Source organism: Cinclus cinclus, chromosome 12 (genome assembly GCF_963662255.1).
Source record: "Cinclus cinclus chromosome 12, bCinCin1.1, whole genome shotgun sequence".
NCBI lineage: Eukaryota > Metazoa > Chordata > Aves > Passeriformes > Cinclidae > Cinclus > Cinclus cinclus.
Window position 1 is genome coordinate 9732892 of NC_085057.1, and position 17406 is coordinate 9750297.

Genomic DNA, 17406 nt, shown 5'->3' on the forward strand with positions numbered 1-17406 from the left:
TGCTGTCAGCAAATTTGTTGATGTTCCCGTGGCTTTCAGGAGGGCAAACAAACGGTGTCACGGATAGGGCAGGAGGAATTTAACTTGCTGGGCAGAGATGGGACCTCAGCCCTGTGGACAACATCTTCTGCCAAGTGCTGCAGCCAAGTGGCAGCACCTCTGCTCACTTTTTCCTGACCCAGGGGAGCAGTTCTGACCTCCATCAAAAGAAACCAAAAAAGGCAAGGCCAGAAAAGAGAAGTTCAAGCACCTGCTGAATCCTTCTGTGCTGAGAAGCAACAAAAACTTCTCGCAGAGCCCCATGCAGGTCTTGGGACACTCATCCCAGGGGGACCAAGTGTCTTCAGCAGCTCTGCCCTGATCTCTCTGAGAAAGGCAGCAAGAAAACACATGGGAAATGGTTTGGATATTTTTGGATAATTTCAGTAGTTTTTACTGTCATGTAGAAATGTCCCCTAGGACTCAGCTAAAGACCAGCAGTGGCGGGCACCCTGCATGGTGAGACAGTTGCAATCTCTGCCCATCAGTAACATGGATTTAGATAAAGGAGTAGACAACAAAATATGCAAAAAAAAAAATTCAAAAGCTGAGTTCAGAAGCTAGTCCATGCTTTTGCTGTCCCTATAATAAGCTATTATACCCCTCCTTTAAAAAAAATGCTTTTTGAGGTATTGGAAAAAGGCTATTTACTTTGCTAAGTGAGTAAATTTGTGTTTAATGATTACTTAACAATCCAGTGTTACTATAGAATTGTTTAATTCTAGAAATGTCAAGTGACAGGAATTCAGCTGCCTCTTCTATCAGAGATATAATGATAAAAATTAGAATAAATATTGACCAGATAAAAACCTAATGTACAAATACTTAAAAATACAACTCTTGAAATTGATCCACCTACATATAAATAAAAAATAGGGCTATTTATGATTCATTCAACAGGATTATTCCCTTGCTTCCTGTTTCCAAACAAAGCAATCAACCTCCAATCAAAATAAGCATTATGGTCAAGACTGTTGCTAACTGCAGTTGCAAGAGCTATGCCAATTGCAGCCACCCAAGAATCCAGTGGTGCCATCGGTGTCATTAGTTTTTCATTAGCCCTCGTGAAGTGAGACATTTTTCTTAAAGACTTAACTCCCAGAGCCATTTTATTAGAAGATATATTGACTTTCATTTTAATAGCCTATTTGCAGAAGAAAGCTTTCAAATACTATCCAGCTGAATAAGTGCTCAAAAAATTAGAAAGAAATATCTGAAGTGCACTCAGGTGTTACTGTTACACTCTTATTACTAGAATCTGATCAGCTTTAAGCCTTATGGCTGTCAAGGCCTGATTCATTCTTTTTCCACAGTACTTCCCAACTAATCTGTCATTCTATGTGAAAACACCTGCCCTCATGGACTAGAAATGCACAGAGGAAAAATGTGTTCTGTTTTGTTTGAGATACAGTCACAAGTTATGAGGATTGAGCTTCTACCTCTGCATATGAACAGCTGAATGCTAATGGGAAGGACACTTCTGAAATAAGGGAGGAACCTAAGTGAACATCAGGTTTCAAAATGGACTTTGACAGTTCTGTCAACCTCACACTGAAGGTACAGAGGACAAATGCAAGATTGCAACACCTAGAGTTCCTGCAGGTGAAATGGCCCACAAAACCCTGGAGATGTAGTTCTCCAACTTCTCTTGCCTTTCAGTGAGATTTGGGAATGTCTGTGTGTGTGTGTCCCTTCAAAAGGCCAAGATAATAATCCTACTCTAGTGCTGTGAGCAAGCAACACTAAGCTATGAAAAACACATAAACACTGGCAATTTGCATTTGAATGAAAATAAAGGTAGTCTGAAAAGAAGGATGGAATAAATTCTTGAATCAATGACTGGATAAGGGTGTAGTTATCTTAGCTCTAATCTCAACTCAAATGGATTAGCAGACTCTAGGAAATGTGTTTGCTGCCCTGTTAATCAAGACAGAGTATAGAGTACAAGCCCGGCTAACCCTCACTGCTCTAGATTAAAGCCCAAATCAACAAAGTGCTTATTTTTTCTGGCAATTATGGGAAATCTTGTTCTGTTTTATCACTTAGATGTTAGCTGATTGGGTCTGCAGAACTTTGCTCACACGCTGGGCGGCAGTGCCCACCACCACTGCCACCAACACCATCGTACCTGACTCTGCCACATCAGCAATGTTCACCCCTTGCTCTTGTGCCATGAAGCCCAGGACGGAAAAAATTGCGAAGCCAGACACAAAACTGGTACCACTGTTCAGGCATCCCAGCAGCAAACAGTCCCTAAGTCACACATATGTCATGGAGCAAGTTAATTAAAAAAAAAATTAACCCATTGTCCCTACTTTATTTACATCATTTAGCTAAAACACTAAACCCCCTTGGATGGAAACTTGCCTATAGCAGTTGTATTTGTACTTGTTGTAGCTCCCCAGGGAAGTCATTGCTCCTAAGCAGATTGCATATGAGAAGAAGATTTGTGTCCCTGCATCTATCCAGACCTAAAGGGAAAGATAGAAACACTGTTATTACCAGCATTGTTGCATTGCAAGAATCAACACAAACACACAGTTCAAACTAAGCAAAATCAACAAAATAATTGTTTCCATTGAGGGTGAGAGCTAAAGGACCAGGGAGACGGGGAAAGAGAACAACACATTTGCAAGTTTGGCTTTCACAAGGAAGAGAAAATTGTTAGCATCAGAACCCAGAAGAACATAATCTCTACAATAATGCCTGTTTCCCCTCCCCAGAGATGCTCAGTATTTCTTATTTCTTAGTCATTCAGCTGATCCTTCCTGTTGGCGCAACAATAAACGTGTTTCAGTGCAATAGGAAATGCAGAAGTATTTATAACATTGCTCATTTCTCTTGTAACTCATTTCAGTTAGAGCCAGCAGACAGATTCCTTAAACTGAGGAGGTGAAAAGCTTGAGAAACAGGTTTGTGTATTTGGTTTGTTTATTTTTATAGCTTTCTGGTTGTTTTTGTACCTGTTCAAATGCAAGATAAAAAGCCATAGGGGTGGGGGGAAAACAAGAAAAATACAATGTACTTTATAAGATACATATCTGATCTTGGTCTCATGATTCTTTGTCCTGATTACGTTAAAAAAAAAACCAAAAATCACATACAGAGTGAAATAACTATACACTATGAACTTCTTGGCTAGTAAATACATAGCAAGCTATCAAAACACATCCTCTGAATCCCATCTGTTCTCTTCTTTCTGCAAATTAAAGTCTGACAGCACCAGTGGAAACCAACAAGGAATTTGAGTAAGTGAGAATGTAGACTGAGGACCATTACCTCCTCCCTCCCACCATCACTTCCCAGCACCTTGCTGACTACTGTTTCCTCAGAGTGATGCTTTTGCTAGACTGTGGGTGGGAGCTGGCCAGCTCACACGAACCTCTCCTGCATTAGCTGCTGACACTCTGGTTAGGGCTAACAGTAGATCATAAAAATAACAGGGTCCCATAAAAGAAGATTCAGTCATAAAATATGTCTCCTGTGAAAAGGGTGTCTTGTAAAAGAGGATGAGACTAGACAATGAACCAAATTTTCATGATGTTTCTTTCAATTACCCTTTTCCTACTTCAGTTCTTTAGCGACCATTGGAATTATATTTTAACTAAATACTCATTAGAAAGAAATAGCAAAGACAGATATTATTTCCTATCAAGGTGACCAACATTTTATTATTTTCAAAGATCCCTTGTTTTTTTTTCTTTTTTTCATGGGGGAATATTGTGTGTTTTTTTATTTCTCACATGAACACTGTTGGCTGAAACAATGCTGATCTACTCAGGTGTCCCACACTTGCACTCTGTGAGTACAGACAGAATTTCTACCTATACAGAGAGAGCAAGCCTGGCTCCCACTAGTCAAAGCTAAGCAAACAGTAGTTCCTGTGCCTCAGAAAGCATTTTCTCCACTGTTGCATGGCTTTTCATTCTTCTATCATTTCATTCACTCCTCTCCCAATCTCCTCCTAGTGAGCAGTGGGAGATAAGTGACATTGGTACTCACAGTTGTCGCTTGCTGTTCCATCTGTGAAGCTCATGTGTCTCTCCTTTGAAACTAAAGACTAACCATTAAAAAAATGCATCTCCCTTACCTTACCAACAAGAAAGCTGAGATTGTATAACGGGACAGAGTCTACAGCCTCAGAGTCCTTTGACATAAAAAAAAATACGCGTACACACACAAACATACACATGGAAAGATGCATTAACACATTTAACAGTGACCTTCCCAAGCAGATCTCTGGAAAATAAAACCCAGCATTAAAGTTCATGCTATATTTGGACCTCTAAAGACTGTGGAAAAAAAATGACTGCCATTACATCAACACCATCACCCTCCACCATCCCGCTTTGCTCAGGAAATCATTCCGCTCCCCACTCCTGGTTCTGTACCTGTGGGTCAGCTAACCGTGAGATATCAGGGTAAAGATAAAACTTGATGCCTTCTGCAGCTCCAGGCAGGGTCACACCACGGATGAGTAGAACGAGGAGCATGATGAATGGGAATGTGGCAGTGATGTATACTACCTGGAAAGAAGAAAAGAAAAAAGGAATGTTTATTCTGTGGCAGCCAAAGCTCCAGAATCAAGAGAGGTCTAACACTGGGAATTCAAGGCCCCCGCATACCTAAAAAGGGTCCAACCTGAGTTTCTGTGTCTACTTTTAGTTTAATGGTCTTTAAACCTTATTGCCTTAGGTCTGAAGGCAATGCATGAATCCCTCCAGAGGGCCCAGGCAATGGTCACGTCACTCAGATGTGACTTAATACAATTCATGATTTTTGTTCAAATTCTGCCTTTGCGTTTGTCCTCCTCTTATGACAAGCACGTATCAGCCAGGGAAGTGAAAAGGTTTCCTAACTGAGGGCCCCTGAAACATTACCTCATTCTTTATTGGAACTTTAAAACTTACAAACTGCAAACTGTTTCACAAGCTCTGCTGATACCTCTGACCTTGGTGCGCAGCCCCACTACTGCTCCTACAGTCAACTTCCCCGGGGACTGTTCAGAGATGAAGGTAATTCAGTCCATGGTCCTGTGTTTCCCTTCTCATTTCCTTGAACACATCAAGCCCTTCAGGTTGGCATCAGCCTCCACAGTGGTAATTTCCAGTCCTATAACTTCATTCTTGCCCTTGCTGTCTATTCAGCAACATCATTACTGGAAACTAAGGCTCTATTCATCCAGTTTGAAAATATGTCTTCATTATCTTTAACCTCTATTCCCACTCTCTTTGAATAATAGCCTACTTCTTCTCTTCTTGTTATCTCCTCATTCATTTGATGAAAGGGCCCTTTGCTTTCATCTCCAGCACGAGGGTTAATTGAGCTTGCATTTGGACAGTTCTATCTTTAGACCCACACTTTTTGACCTCTAACATTTTGCTTTCTTTGCTAATCAGTGCTTTCTCTCATTTTTTATATAACTGCTGTGCTACAGTCACTACTGTCCAAGAAAGGGCATTTTTCCTGGAGTCAGATGATTCCCCCAGGTAATTACAGTTTGCTGCCATGAGTTAAAATGTATTTTTGTTTTCCAGAATTTGCTTAACTACGGCAAAGCTCCCAGGATGCTCCATTTTTCTTCATAAGTGTGTCCTCTGAGAATAATGAGCAGAGCTCAAAGCCTGCATTGCCATAATAATTCACAGAGTGGGGTTGATTTCATAGAATGAAAATAATTTTTTTCATACATGCCCTTTTTAATTATCTCTTTGAGTTTTCTGTATATTTTCCACAAATAACATGGATGGCACAATAGCCTAGTTTTGCCAAAACCAGGATAAAAGGGGGATTTCTGCACCTTCTTATTTTTTTAAAATAAGCCAGGACTATGAAAAAATCAAAGTTTTCTCACAAAAGTAAAAAAAAAAAAGCTTTGACATATTTGACAGAGTTGAATGAACAAAAACTCACAGAGAGGTCGTTGCAGTGCAGGTAGAGATTCTCTCACAATGCTGCAGGAATCTTTAAGATCAAGCATATTATCTAAAGCTTAAGCTTATTAATAACTAATTTTTCATCATGATTTTGTATTTATTTGTCCAATGCTTTACTAAAAGATTTTAAAATTGCATCTTCCCCCCACCCTGCTCTCCAAAGAGCCATTAACACACTGGAAAGCAGGGAAGTGCTATAAACAACCCTCTACTAAAGTAAACTAGACTTCTCAAATAATTCAAGTCCTCCATTAGAGTTTACAGTTTACTTTTGTTTGACCCCGAAGTTAATGGAGTCAGCCGGAGACTTTCCAATGGTTTTGTTGGTCTTTGGCTGCAAACCCTCACGAGCTCCGACGCTGCAGAGAGCAGAGAGTGAATTCCTACCAACCACCCCTTTTAGACATGAGACCATTTTGCAGGATTTGCAGAGAACACAGATTTTTAGATAACAGATTTTAACAGACATGTTTTCAACCTTTTATCTTCATGGAGAGTGGAAATAGTACCACAGAGAGCTTGGAATGCCTCTCTGTGCTACCAGAGCATTTGCTGAGCAGACACCAGGATTGTCAAAGGTTCTGCAGAAATGTTCACTTCCACCCTGCTGCTGCAGGAGATTTACTGCATCCACCTTTACTATAAAACTTGGGCAATCTCCTCACTGAGTCACATCAGTCAGAGGGAATAGAGAAACAAATATTTTTGTCAATGCGTGCTTTAGAGGTGTGGAAGCTGTATTTCAGGGGAAAGGTGGTGGGAACCCAGGGTAAGGCACCAGCTTTTTAATGAGCTCATTGATAAAAATCACAGAAAGCAAGGCAGAAACTGCAGTAAAGCTAAAGGTTTAGTCAACAATGGAACACACGAGGTCTGGCTTCCTACAAAGTTTTGTCTCATGGTTGATTCTGCAGCGGCGTGTAACAAGCTAAAACTGCTAAATGATGCTCTCTCTGTAGCTGAAGCACTTGTAATTTCTCCCCCTGTCTTCTCTGGGGTCTTATAAAAGATGAGTTCACACTGTGGCCTTTTTCTTAGGAAGGGCACTAATGGGGTCACTTCCACCTAGTCGAGAAGAAATACAGGGGACTTAGTACCTTGAGATCCTTCCTCCTCTGTCAGTCTTATCTGAACTTGTCAGAACACTGCCTCAAGAAACAAGTTTGAAAGCTAAGAATTACACAAAGACAATGGCTTCAAAACTTGTGAAAATAGGTATAAAAACACTACAGAATGCAAGGGGGAATAGTTTTATGCTTCACACCAAGTGACTGACCAAGACTTGCATTGGAGCACGATGTTCAGGAGTGATTCAACTATTATCCTTTACAGGAAAATATGATTCTAAAGAGTATGTGATGGAACCAAACCCACAAGCTATGCAGGATCTTTGTTAGTGACAATGCTCCTGAACAAGTACCTAAGTTTAGTCTTGTGTGTCTACACAGAGCTCTTTCATGAGCGAGAGGCATTTCAGAACTGTTGTGCATCCACAACACTCCTACCACAGCTATGTTAGCATCCATCTGGCTGCACTGGAATGAACTTGACTGGAGTGAGAACACAGACAACACAGTGCAGAGCACCAGCCTAGATCACAAGCCTGAGACCTTCCATACTCATGTCATCAGTGGGATGTTTGTCCTCTGAGAGCCAAAGTGGGGCTCAATCTGTGCTTGTATCTGCTTCCTGATGACCTTCCAGTAATGGCTACTTGACTCACAGGTGTTTTGGACACTGGTAATGACCTTCAAAAGTCAGTTGAATATGAATTATTCTCTTACTCAACGGAAAAATACAGTTTTTCCAGGAAATGGTGACTATCTTCAAGAACAGCATTACTTAGTATTCCTAACATTTCTAACTGCAGTGATTATAGAATGGGTAAGGGAGCACATACCTTCCCAGTGGATTTGACTCCTTTCCAAATGCAGAAGAAACATATCACCCAGACGAGGAGAAGACACAGTGCTAGATCCCACTTGATAATACCAATATCCTCAATTCCCGAGGACAAGCTCAGCACATTGCGCCTAAATATTTCAAAGGAAACAAGACAAGAGAGAGATGCAGGAGCTCAGTTGATGCAGACTGGTTGTGATGGCTGAGAATACACGATGGTGTGCAGGGAAGCTGATGCCAGACCTCTGCTCCCAAAACCCTTGCTAAGTTAGTGGCTTATGTGAACAAAGCTGTGCTTTGCAACCTTTCATCTCCCCTATGTCTGTGAGACTCCTTAATTCAATATACGGCACAACATTTTAAAAATTTAAGCTCTTTTTAGCAGCCTATGACCATGCCAATATGAGATAAAAAAGTATTTGCTTTCTTGAAGATTGAAGACCAACTCGTCCCAGTGAAGCTGCCAGGCAGCAGTACACACCATGTCTCCATCATGGACATTTGCACCTGATCTGTATCTATGTTTCTGCTCCTTTTCAGTTCCTTAGCAAGGCTGACACAAGGAGGAAAGGGAAAAAGCAGTGCAGTGAAGTGTCAGGCCATGCAGCTCTGCAGGGTGAAGGTGGAGCCATTATCTGTTCTCCCCTTGGGGCTCCCCAAACAAACACTGCCTGGGTGTTGCCACCTGCCCTCAGCACCCCAACACCAGGGTCTCATTTAGCTAACACCAGATTATTTGGGAAACTGTATTCCCTCACTTAGCTTAATAAATAAAACATAATTCCTAAGCTGTGTTTTGAGGGAGAAACATCTGACCATTAAAAGATTCCAATCCAGTGGAGAAATATTCATTAAGGTTTCTCTCTTTTCAAAATTCCCATGGCTTACCATTAAATACTTAATTTAAACTATTTTTCAAACAATTTCATGCAACATACACTGTCCTCACACACTGCACATGCCTTGTCATACTCAACACTTCATTTGTCAAATATGTAAAAGAACAAACTGTTTCTTACTGCTCACTGAGCTAAAACTCTTCTGCAAATGAACCCAGTAAATTCTGAAGAATTTCTGCAAGGTTTTTAGTAAAGGAAAAGTTTTGTCCTCAATTGCAACAGAAATGCCTTGCCCAAGACTACAGAAGTGAACTTGCCACCTAACAATTTTTTTTTTATTAATTATTAGTTAAATTTTAATTTCAGACAGCTGTAAAAGTCAGGCACTTTCATTGACCAGAGTGATGAAGTACAGCAGAGCCCAGAGCAGTCTGGTGCTGTACTAGGTCAGGCCCGTGTGCATGGCGTGCACAGCTTTGCATGGGGATCCAGTATAAAACAGACCATGGTGGTTTGATTTTTCCCTGAACTAATGAATTTATTTATTTTTCTTTTGCTATTACCATGGAAATAATAGTGAATGAAGTCACTGATGGAAAATCTGCAATTAGTTTTTGGAAAGAGCCCTGGATTGACCAGTTTAATAGGACTCAAACCCTCGCCCATCTGTTTTTGCGTCTCTGTTTGCCAAACTCACTTGGATTACCTGTGTGACCGTGTTCTCACACCAAATGCTTTATTCTCTCTGAACGTGTGTGTATTTTGTTATGAAAAAGGACTAATGGCACCAGACAGGGTAAGTCTGCCCTAATCAGCACAGCTATTCAATAGTCATGAAAAACCCCTCAGTAATGAATATTTGGCATAAAGTTGCAGTCCTGCTTCACCTGAGCCTAAAGAAACAAAGGAAAAACCTGCTGTGCATACACAAAAGAAGAAAATACATTTATAAGATGACAAAGTTCAGCTGCAACCTTCTATGCCTTTTTAAAAAATAAATGGCAATTTTCCAATCAAAGGGGCAGTTCATATTAAAAAGGCAATCTATAGAGTTGGCTCTCAGGAAACAGTGAATAATTAACTGCAAATGCCTTTTGGACCAAGGAGCTTTATTAATGCATTCAGCTAAGACTTCTTTGCTTTATAATGTGGAACTAAAAAGCAAGTGGCCATCTCTCCTAGAGTTTGCCTCAGCAATTATTTCAAGATTTTTCGGAGGACACTCCAGTGGGCTACTGAGAGCCAGGTATCTTGCTTTTCTATGCTTTTCTTGCTTATCTCATCTCACAAAGACTGACTTCCTCAAGGATACAGTCAGAATTACTAGGGGAGCTTCAGCATTACAATTCTTTTATGACTTCTAGCCCTACATATTTTTGCAGAAGCACTCAACCTGGATTTGTGACTCTGTAAATTTAAGTTCAGGAAGGAGCACGAGCTGGGATGTGCTGATAACTCTTCAATTTGTTACATAACCCCCATGCTACAGAGATTCAGCCAAGCCCACTCAGCTACCTTCACACCACTCACACACGAAGTTGTTACTCATTCAGATTTATAGTCTGATGCTGTCATTAACTGTCACTCATATATAATCAATGGGACAACAGGCTGGGGCTGAGCTTGTTATAAACAGGAGTTCTTGACCCTTGAACAGTAATATGTTCTAGCGTGTGCAATATGGAAATGTAACAGGAGCTGTAACTGGCTCTACAACATAAACAAAAATAAAGGGAAGAGAGTTATGCAATCCTTGGGGGATATTCCAGCTCATTAATCAAGGGAATGCAGACAGGACCTTTCAAACAGGAAAGGTGAAGCACCCTTTCATGTTGGATGGACAAGAAAAATTAACAGTGAAGTTGTTGTACAGAAGACTATTAAAAGGAGAATATGAAACAATTTAAAAAAACTCTCAAGTTTGCTCTTAAAGGCAGAGACAGCTACTCTAGATTTTGTTTAGTTTTTTGTGTTGCTCCCTTTAGGATTACATGCCATTAGCATGTGATGGTCTTTCTTGGGATTTGGATGAATAAAGTCTGCTGATTACCAAATATTTATAAACACTTGGCCAGCACCAGACAATCAGGTTTTGTTCAACCACAATTACCCTATTACACTTATCCCTTATGTATTAATGTGTGTAAGCCTTTAAGGTTTTGAACTTCAAAATAAAATCTTCAGAAATAAGACCTGAAGCATGTGATACCAAGAGGTAAGTCTCCTGATATAAAGCCTGATTTTCTTAACCCCCTTTGGTTGTTGCTCAAGCAAGCATGTGATTTGCACGAAACATTAATTCAAATGAACTGAAATGTCAGGCTGCACTATACATCCAGCCAGGCTGAGAAGTTCAACATGAAGAGATTAATTCATCTATATGGTCAATTATACCTGGGCAGCACTAGTTTTACAAAGCAATATTGATGAGGACACTATATAAATGTCCCACAATAAAAATGGCATCAGGTTTCAGAAACCAAATCCTCACAAACCTCTGAATTAAACTGGAATTAATTGTGCAACAAACCAGATGGATATCTTTAGTTAAAAACTAATTATTTACCTGTCCTTTCAATGTTGGTAGCTAACTGGCTGGCAGCCAGTATTGTCTATGGCATCATGCTACCTGAAAGTTCTTAAAAGTATTTTTAATTTCAGAATTGTAAAGAATAGTAGCATGGCTGGGAAAAAAAAAAAGGGGGATTATCAGTGCTTGCACCATGTGAAAGCTACGCTACTTTAATTACAACAGTACTGCGTGATCTCTGCTCTTACTTTAAGACATCAATAGTGATTTATGCAGAGACAGCAGCTATTTTTAATACTCCTCTAAGTGTCATGACTCCTGAAGGCAGCTTGGTCTGTTAAGGGCAGTTTTGCCCATGATGAAACAGTGAATTATGGACAGTATGACTGTCCTTGTAGGATTACGAAGCCAAACTCCTCCCTAACAAGACTCCAGGGAAGAGTTCAGCTTACAGTGTCTAAAACTATTGAAGACAAAAATTAAAGTGGCTGCAAAGTGCAGGGAGAGCTGCTCCAGAAGCACAAATAGCTGAACAACCTTTACTCCAACTCTGCTACAGACACAGCGAGGGCACAGCTGAGGGCAACAAAGCGTGCAAGGATCAAAGATTTGTTGTCCAGCCTCAGGCTCCTCCAGCCTGACTACTACATCTACAGGAGGATTTGGCTCAGCTTGCAGAGGACTGGTCTCCTTAGAGAGAAGTTAACTAAAAGCTCCATCACTAACGTGCTCCCATGGGGACAACACTGCCCTTACCCTTGGCTGCCCTGCCATAACCCTCTTTACCACACACCTGCTATGTTGTTACCCCCAGAGAGCTCTGCTGTTTCCCAGTGCTCTGGAGCCCTCACTCTTTTGCAACTCCTTCCCCAGCTCCCAGCCCTTTTCCTTTCTCTTGAGGTACCTTCAATCTCCTGAAGTGAACACGCTGCCTGGGACCACCAGGGAGACAATTTGGCCCTCAAATCTGTGCAGCACAGTAGTAGGAGCTTCTAGAGCAGCAGGACAATTCCATGGCCACATCAGGAGCCACCAAGCTCACAGCTGCCCCCAGGTACAAGAGGACTGTCAGCAAAATTACTGCACAAAAGCAACGATGAACACAGTGCTATAGGAGCCTTAGGGAGCAACTATTTGAGGGGCACCAGTGTGGACCTCTGCTTCCTTGGAGGCCTTGAGAAGACCTTGGAACACATGAACCAGCAATTCATTTGGATTCAATGCTTTCAGTGCAAAGTCATTGTGGGAGAGCCCAAAAAAGGGAGAACTGCTTCCTTTTCTACTACAACTTGCCTCTCAGTTCCCCCAAAATGTCCAAAGGCACCATTTAACAATTATTTTCCAACCTCCTCCATCTTTACAAAGGAGGAAGTCACCTGGGAAAGCAGCTGCCCCTCAACATGGAAATGCTGAGCTCATGGTGAAAACGCTGCTCTCACAGCCTGCACCCTGTCTCTCACACCAGCCACCAGAGCCTTTTAACAAACTACCAATCCAAGATTCAATCCGCCCCTTTACATTTTAGCTCTTGTGTTACAAATTTTAGCACAGTTCCTAAGACTAGTTTTTTCTAAACCTAATGCATGCCAAACTTCTTCAGCACGAACATGATTCCTGCTGGGGCTTTGGCTGATGCTTATTTTTAAAAATAGAGAAGTAGGTGCAAGTTGATTATAGATGAAACTTGCACTTAAAACATGCTGAAAACGCCAAGTTGAGCCAGAAACTGGTTCTACCTGTAAGTGACTATCTGAGCAAGCAAGCAAGCAAAAAAATTATTAATAAACTATTTGAAGATACTTTGGATTTAAGTTTGCCTACAGGTGTCTTCCTCTGCTGCTATGTTTTCACACTTACATAAACATACAGAGTTTTGAGGTCATGCCTGTTCAGAGATCATGTTATGCAATATGATTTAAAACTTGAAAAATAACAGAGAAATAAGAGGCTTATGACTGATGAAATTCAGGCATCTGGCAAAACAGTCTCCTCAGAGACTGCAGAGAAAAACGTTGTAACAGAAATGACCCGAGAAACCTAGAATACAGGACAATGTTCACCACCTCTGTCAGATTTATTACTGAGGTCAAAGCCTTACATTGCTTTACTGAAGAGAGACATGTTATAGCTTCACCAAGTGTACTGCAAATGCTAACAGCTGGGGAAGAGGCAACCATAAAGGTGATGATTTGTCACTGTATCCACTGTAAATCCCTGCTATCAGGGCATCTACAGTGACTTGTTTGTGTTCTCCTGCCGCACTCAGAGAATCCAGCCAAGAAGGAAACAAGTTTTCCTCCAAAGAAGAAGCTGTACTGGACTTTTAAAGTTTCCTATGTGATCTAGGATAAATATATTTACACATCTATCACCTGCCTCCACCACTCCCACACTTACCAGTTTGCCTCAACACAGGTGAGGATCAGTAGCAAACACCGGTCAAAAAACTGACACCCAGAGCAATTTTTTTTTTCCTATCTAACACTTCCCACTTCCATAAAATCCTGGGCCTCCATAAAATCTCAGGACTGACCTCTGGCACACCACCAAAAGCTCCCTGAAGACACCATGAAGAGGGGGGTACTTACTCCCAAAACTCTGTGACAGGAGAGGTGAAGTTAGTGGCATTCAGGGATATCCAAAGCGTTTTGTTCTTCCTGAGAGTGTCTTCCACGCAGGTCGGCGTGTTCCACTTCTGGTGGCAGTGTGCCCATGGCAGCACGCTCTGGAACGACTGGAACAGGTAGTAGAGTCCCCAGGCCAGGATCACAATGTAGTACACGTTCAGAAGGGATACAATCACTATGGAAGCATAACCAATTCCTGGAAAGAAGGGGAAAGAAAAAAACGTGCAGACGTGAGAGCTGCTGCACCTTGTGATCTCCTGGAGCTGGTGCCATTCCCACTGTGCTTTGGGCTTGTATCCTGCTGGTGATGGAAACAGCTCAGCCACAAGTTAAGCACAGACCTGCCACCATCTCTGGCACTCAGGGCTGAGTTTGTGGCTATGGCTTGCTGACACTGAGGGGAGGATACAATTTAACACTAACCCAGCTATTTCAAATTTTAGTGGAGGGAAGTAAAGGCATCAGGCTTTGCTTGTTTGCTTCACCATCTCACTTCTTAGGTACCTATGTGGGCAACCTTACTCTTGCCACACTGTCCCCCAAGTCAACTTTCCTGGTAGCAGCTCCGCTGGACAGCACCTGCACCACTCGGCTATCAACTGGCTAGGCTCAGTCTATGTGGGAAATAAAAAAAGACTTTTCTTGAATGAGTTAAAAAGGAAACAATGTGAAAGTGGTTGTTTCTGCCTCAATTTCACTTGCGCAAAGGAAGCATGGTATTTGTAGATCTTACAGTTACCTGGATCAATCTCTGCTGACACAATTTGCCAGTTATGAACCACAGGCAAAATAAAAACACTTCCTTTAAACATTTAGAGCCATCTCTCATAAGAAGCTATGAGGCTCCCTTTTACATCACTCTGATGGATATTCCAGCAGTTGGGATACCTGCCTCATATTTTACAATTTAAAACCTTGTTGCAGCAGGAGTCTTTATGACAAGAAATTATTTTCATGTCAGATGCAAACAAACAGAGCAAGTGTTATTTATTCTGTACATCTGCATTTCTTTCAGCACATACAGCTAGTCACATTAGCTACACTTTCTCTTTATGGATGCCTAGGAGATTGCTCTTTAAACAAGGAACATTCCTTCCCCCTCCTCCTCCTCCACCTCAAAAAAAAAGAAAACCAAACCAAAAAAAAAAAAAAAAAAAAAAAAAACCAAAACAAAAAAAAAGGTTTTCATGAAAGTGGGAGGAGGAGGAAGAAAATTAAGCTAAAGCAGCACAATTACATCAGCTTCAGCAGCATTTTGAGTACTAGGTGGGAGGGTGAGCCTCAGAGAAAACCCCCACTTCTGCTTGGGGTGACATCAGGGGAGAGAGATGCCTGAAACAGCAACAGCGGCAGAGCTAGAGGCATGCCAGTGTGAAGTGCCCACTTTTTCCAAATGGGATTTGAACAGGACCACATGATTAGTGTAGTTATTTCAAATGATTCTGCCTGTGCTGTCCATCTGTAAAGGGCAATCTACACAAAAGACAGGCATCCTCTGTCATTTTTCTAACCTGTCTTTAATTTTTCCTTCCAGTTAACTTCCAGAGCAACCTTCATACTGTTCCTGTGAGCACTGAGCAGCCAAAGGCCCTGTGATAATATCAGACCAACATCTGGCAGGACTTGCTCAGCTATGACCAAAGTCCTGAATCCCACCAAAAAATGCTGTCCAGGTTTTGACTGTATCAGTAGAAGATGGATGACAGCAATGATAAGCTTTCACATGGAAGATGGATTTTAATTTCCTGACCAAAATAACATTTCAAAGATGGTTTCATTAATGCCATCTAGCCTTCCAAGACAACATTTTCTCTGATACCTGTAAACAAAATGTGCAACTGCCTTAAAAGGCATAATATGCAATTTCTTTCTTGGTTATTGGCGGTTTTGCCAGTTAACACGCTGATAGCATCAAAATCAATACCTCACTTTGTCCTTCAGACTCTCTGACTTCTGCCTTTCCAGGAACCAATATCATACCCTTAATTACTAGAGCAAATAGCTGAGTTAATGGACATGAGGGGCATGGTACTGCTACATATGGTTTACAGAGGGGTCTTTAAGCAGTAAAGCACAACAAGATGTACTAACCAGTGAAAATAGGGCAGATCTTTTCCCAGCATGTAATTCCACCTTCGGAGGTATACTGTCCTAGCACCACCTCCAGGAAAAACACAGGAAGACCTCCCCCAAACAGGAAAATGAAATAAGGTATAAGAAATGCACCTGTTGAGAAAGTACAATAGTATATAATGAGATTAAATGAATGAACTTACATAAGATCATCAAAAAAGTGGCAAAAGGCACATATAAACAAAGAAAGATATTTGATGCTTTAATATTGCTATGCAATAATCTTATTCTGGGGTATTTTTGCTCTTTTTCTATGCAAAAAGGATGAGTACAGGCTGTACAGGGCATTTTCTTACCTCTTTAAAGTGAGTATCTCCAATAACAATGGCAGATTGTTAGGTACACAGTACTTCCACATGGCTCAGACTGCTCTTATTCTAAAATCCCCTGGTCTGAAATCCTAATGATCTATATTAATAGCATATCTTCTGGTTAAAACTCCGACTCAGTTGTAGCAGAAGTAAAAGAGCAGGAAACGTTCAATAGCACATTTGAAATTGCTGGATTTTTTCCCCTAATAAAGCTTTACTAAAAACTACTCTGAGACGAAACGATCTCTCCTGAAGACCGGTGAGGGAGGCAGAAAACAGACGTACGAACAGTTTTCTTAAAAACTGTGTGAAAAACAGTGAGCCTAGGGCAGACAGATTCCTGAGCGCGGAATAAAACCTCACCTCCGCCATTCTTGTAGCAGAGATACGGGAACCGCCAGACGTTGCCTAAACCGATGAATCCCCCCGCCACGGACAGCAGGAAGTCAATCTTGCTCGCCCACTTCTCCCGCTGGGGTGGCTTTCCCTCGGCCTCATCCTCAGGCCGTGTCCCCGGGCTCTTTCCTGGGGAAGGTTTGAGGATGTCCTTGTGGAAATCTTTCAAGCACTGAAGCTTTTCCTTTGTTGCCATATTTCTGCTTTCTACACAGAAAACGAAAAAAAAAAAGAAAATAAAGAAAGAAAGGGGTTTATTAAATGATCTTTTCCGGCTGAGCTCTCTTAACACCGCAAGAACTGTTTAGCCAAACTCATTGCATACAGAACGGTGCTGTTTATTAAGCTGAGATAGGAGAACGCATCTGATGACTTCACTGACCAGGAGAGACGAAGTCCCCCTGGCTGTGTGGTCACACAGCACTGTGAAGCTCTGGCACTGCTGGCTGCTGCCTGCCGGGCAGGGGTGCTCCAGGAGCGCTCCCCGTGCTGGCTCCTGCACGTGGTACTCCTGGGCAAGTGTCTAACGCTGATTCCGTGCCCAAAATAAAATACAAATCACTGCGTCTGGTTCCTTCGAAAACATTTATGTGCAATACAGAACAGTAAATCTCACCTTTCCAGATAAAACCTATTCTTCTACTACCCAATAACCAGAGTGATCTTATATTATTTATTGCCTGCAATTTCCAT

At 41.5% G+C, this 17406-nt stretch overlaps 1 protein-coding gene across 1 annotated transcript in view; it reads right to left on the reverse strand.

Moving 5' to 3' along the window:
* The window catches only part of SLC6A6 (solute carrier family 6 member 6), a 50766-nt gene that overhangs the window by 10610 nt on the left and 22750 nt on the right, over window positions 1–17406 (reverse strand). Inside the window, exons 5-11 of the mRNA XM_062501021.1 lie at window positions 16681–16920; window positions 15965–16099; window positions 13835–14069; window positions 7876–8008; window positions 4431–4565; window positions 2407–2510; window positions 2168–2292 (exon numbers count right to left, since the gene is read on the reverse strand). Coding sequence (XP_062357005.1) covers window positions 2168–2292; window positions 2407–2510; window positions 4431–4565; window positions 7876–8008; window positions 13835–14069; window positions 15965–16099; window positions 16681–16920 — 1107 coding nt within the window. The remainder of the gene's footprint in view (window positions 1–2167; window positions 2293–2406; window positions 2511–4430; window positions 4566–7875; window positions 8009–13834; window positions 14070–15964; window positions 16100–16680; window positions 16921–17406) is intronic.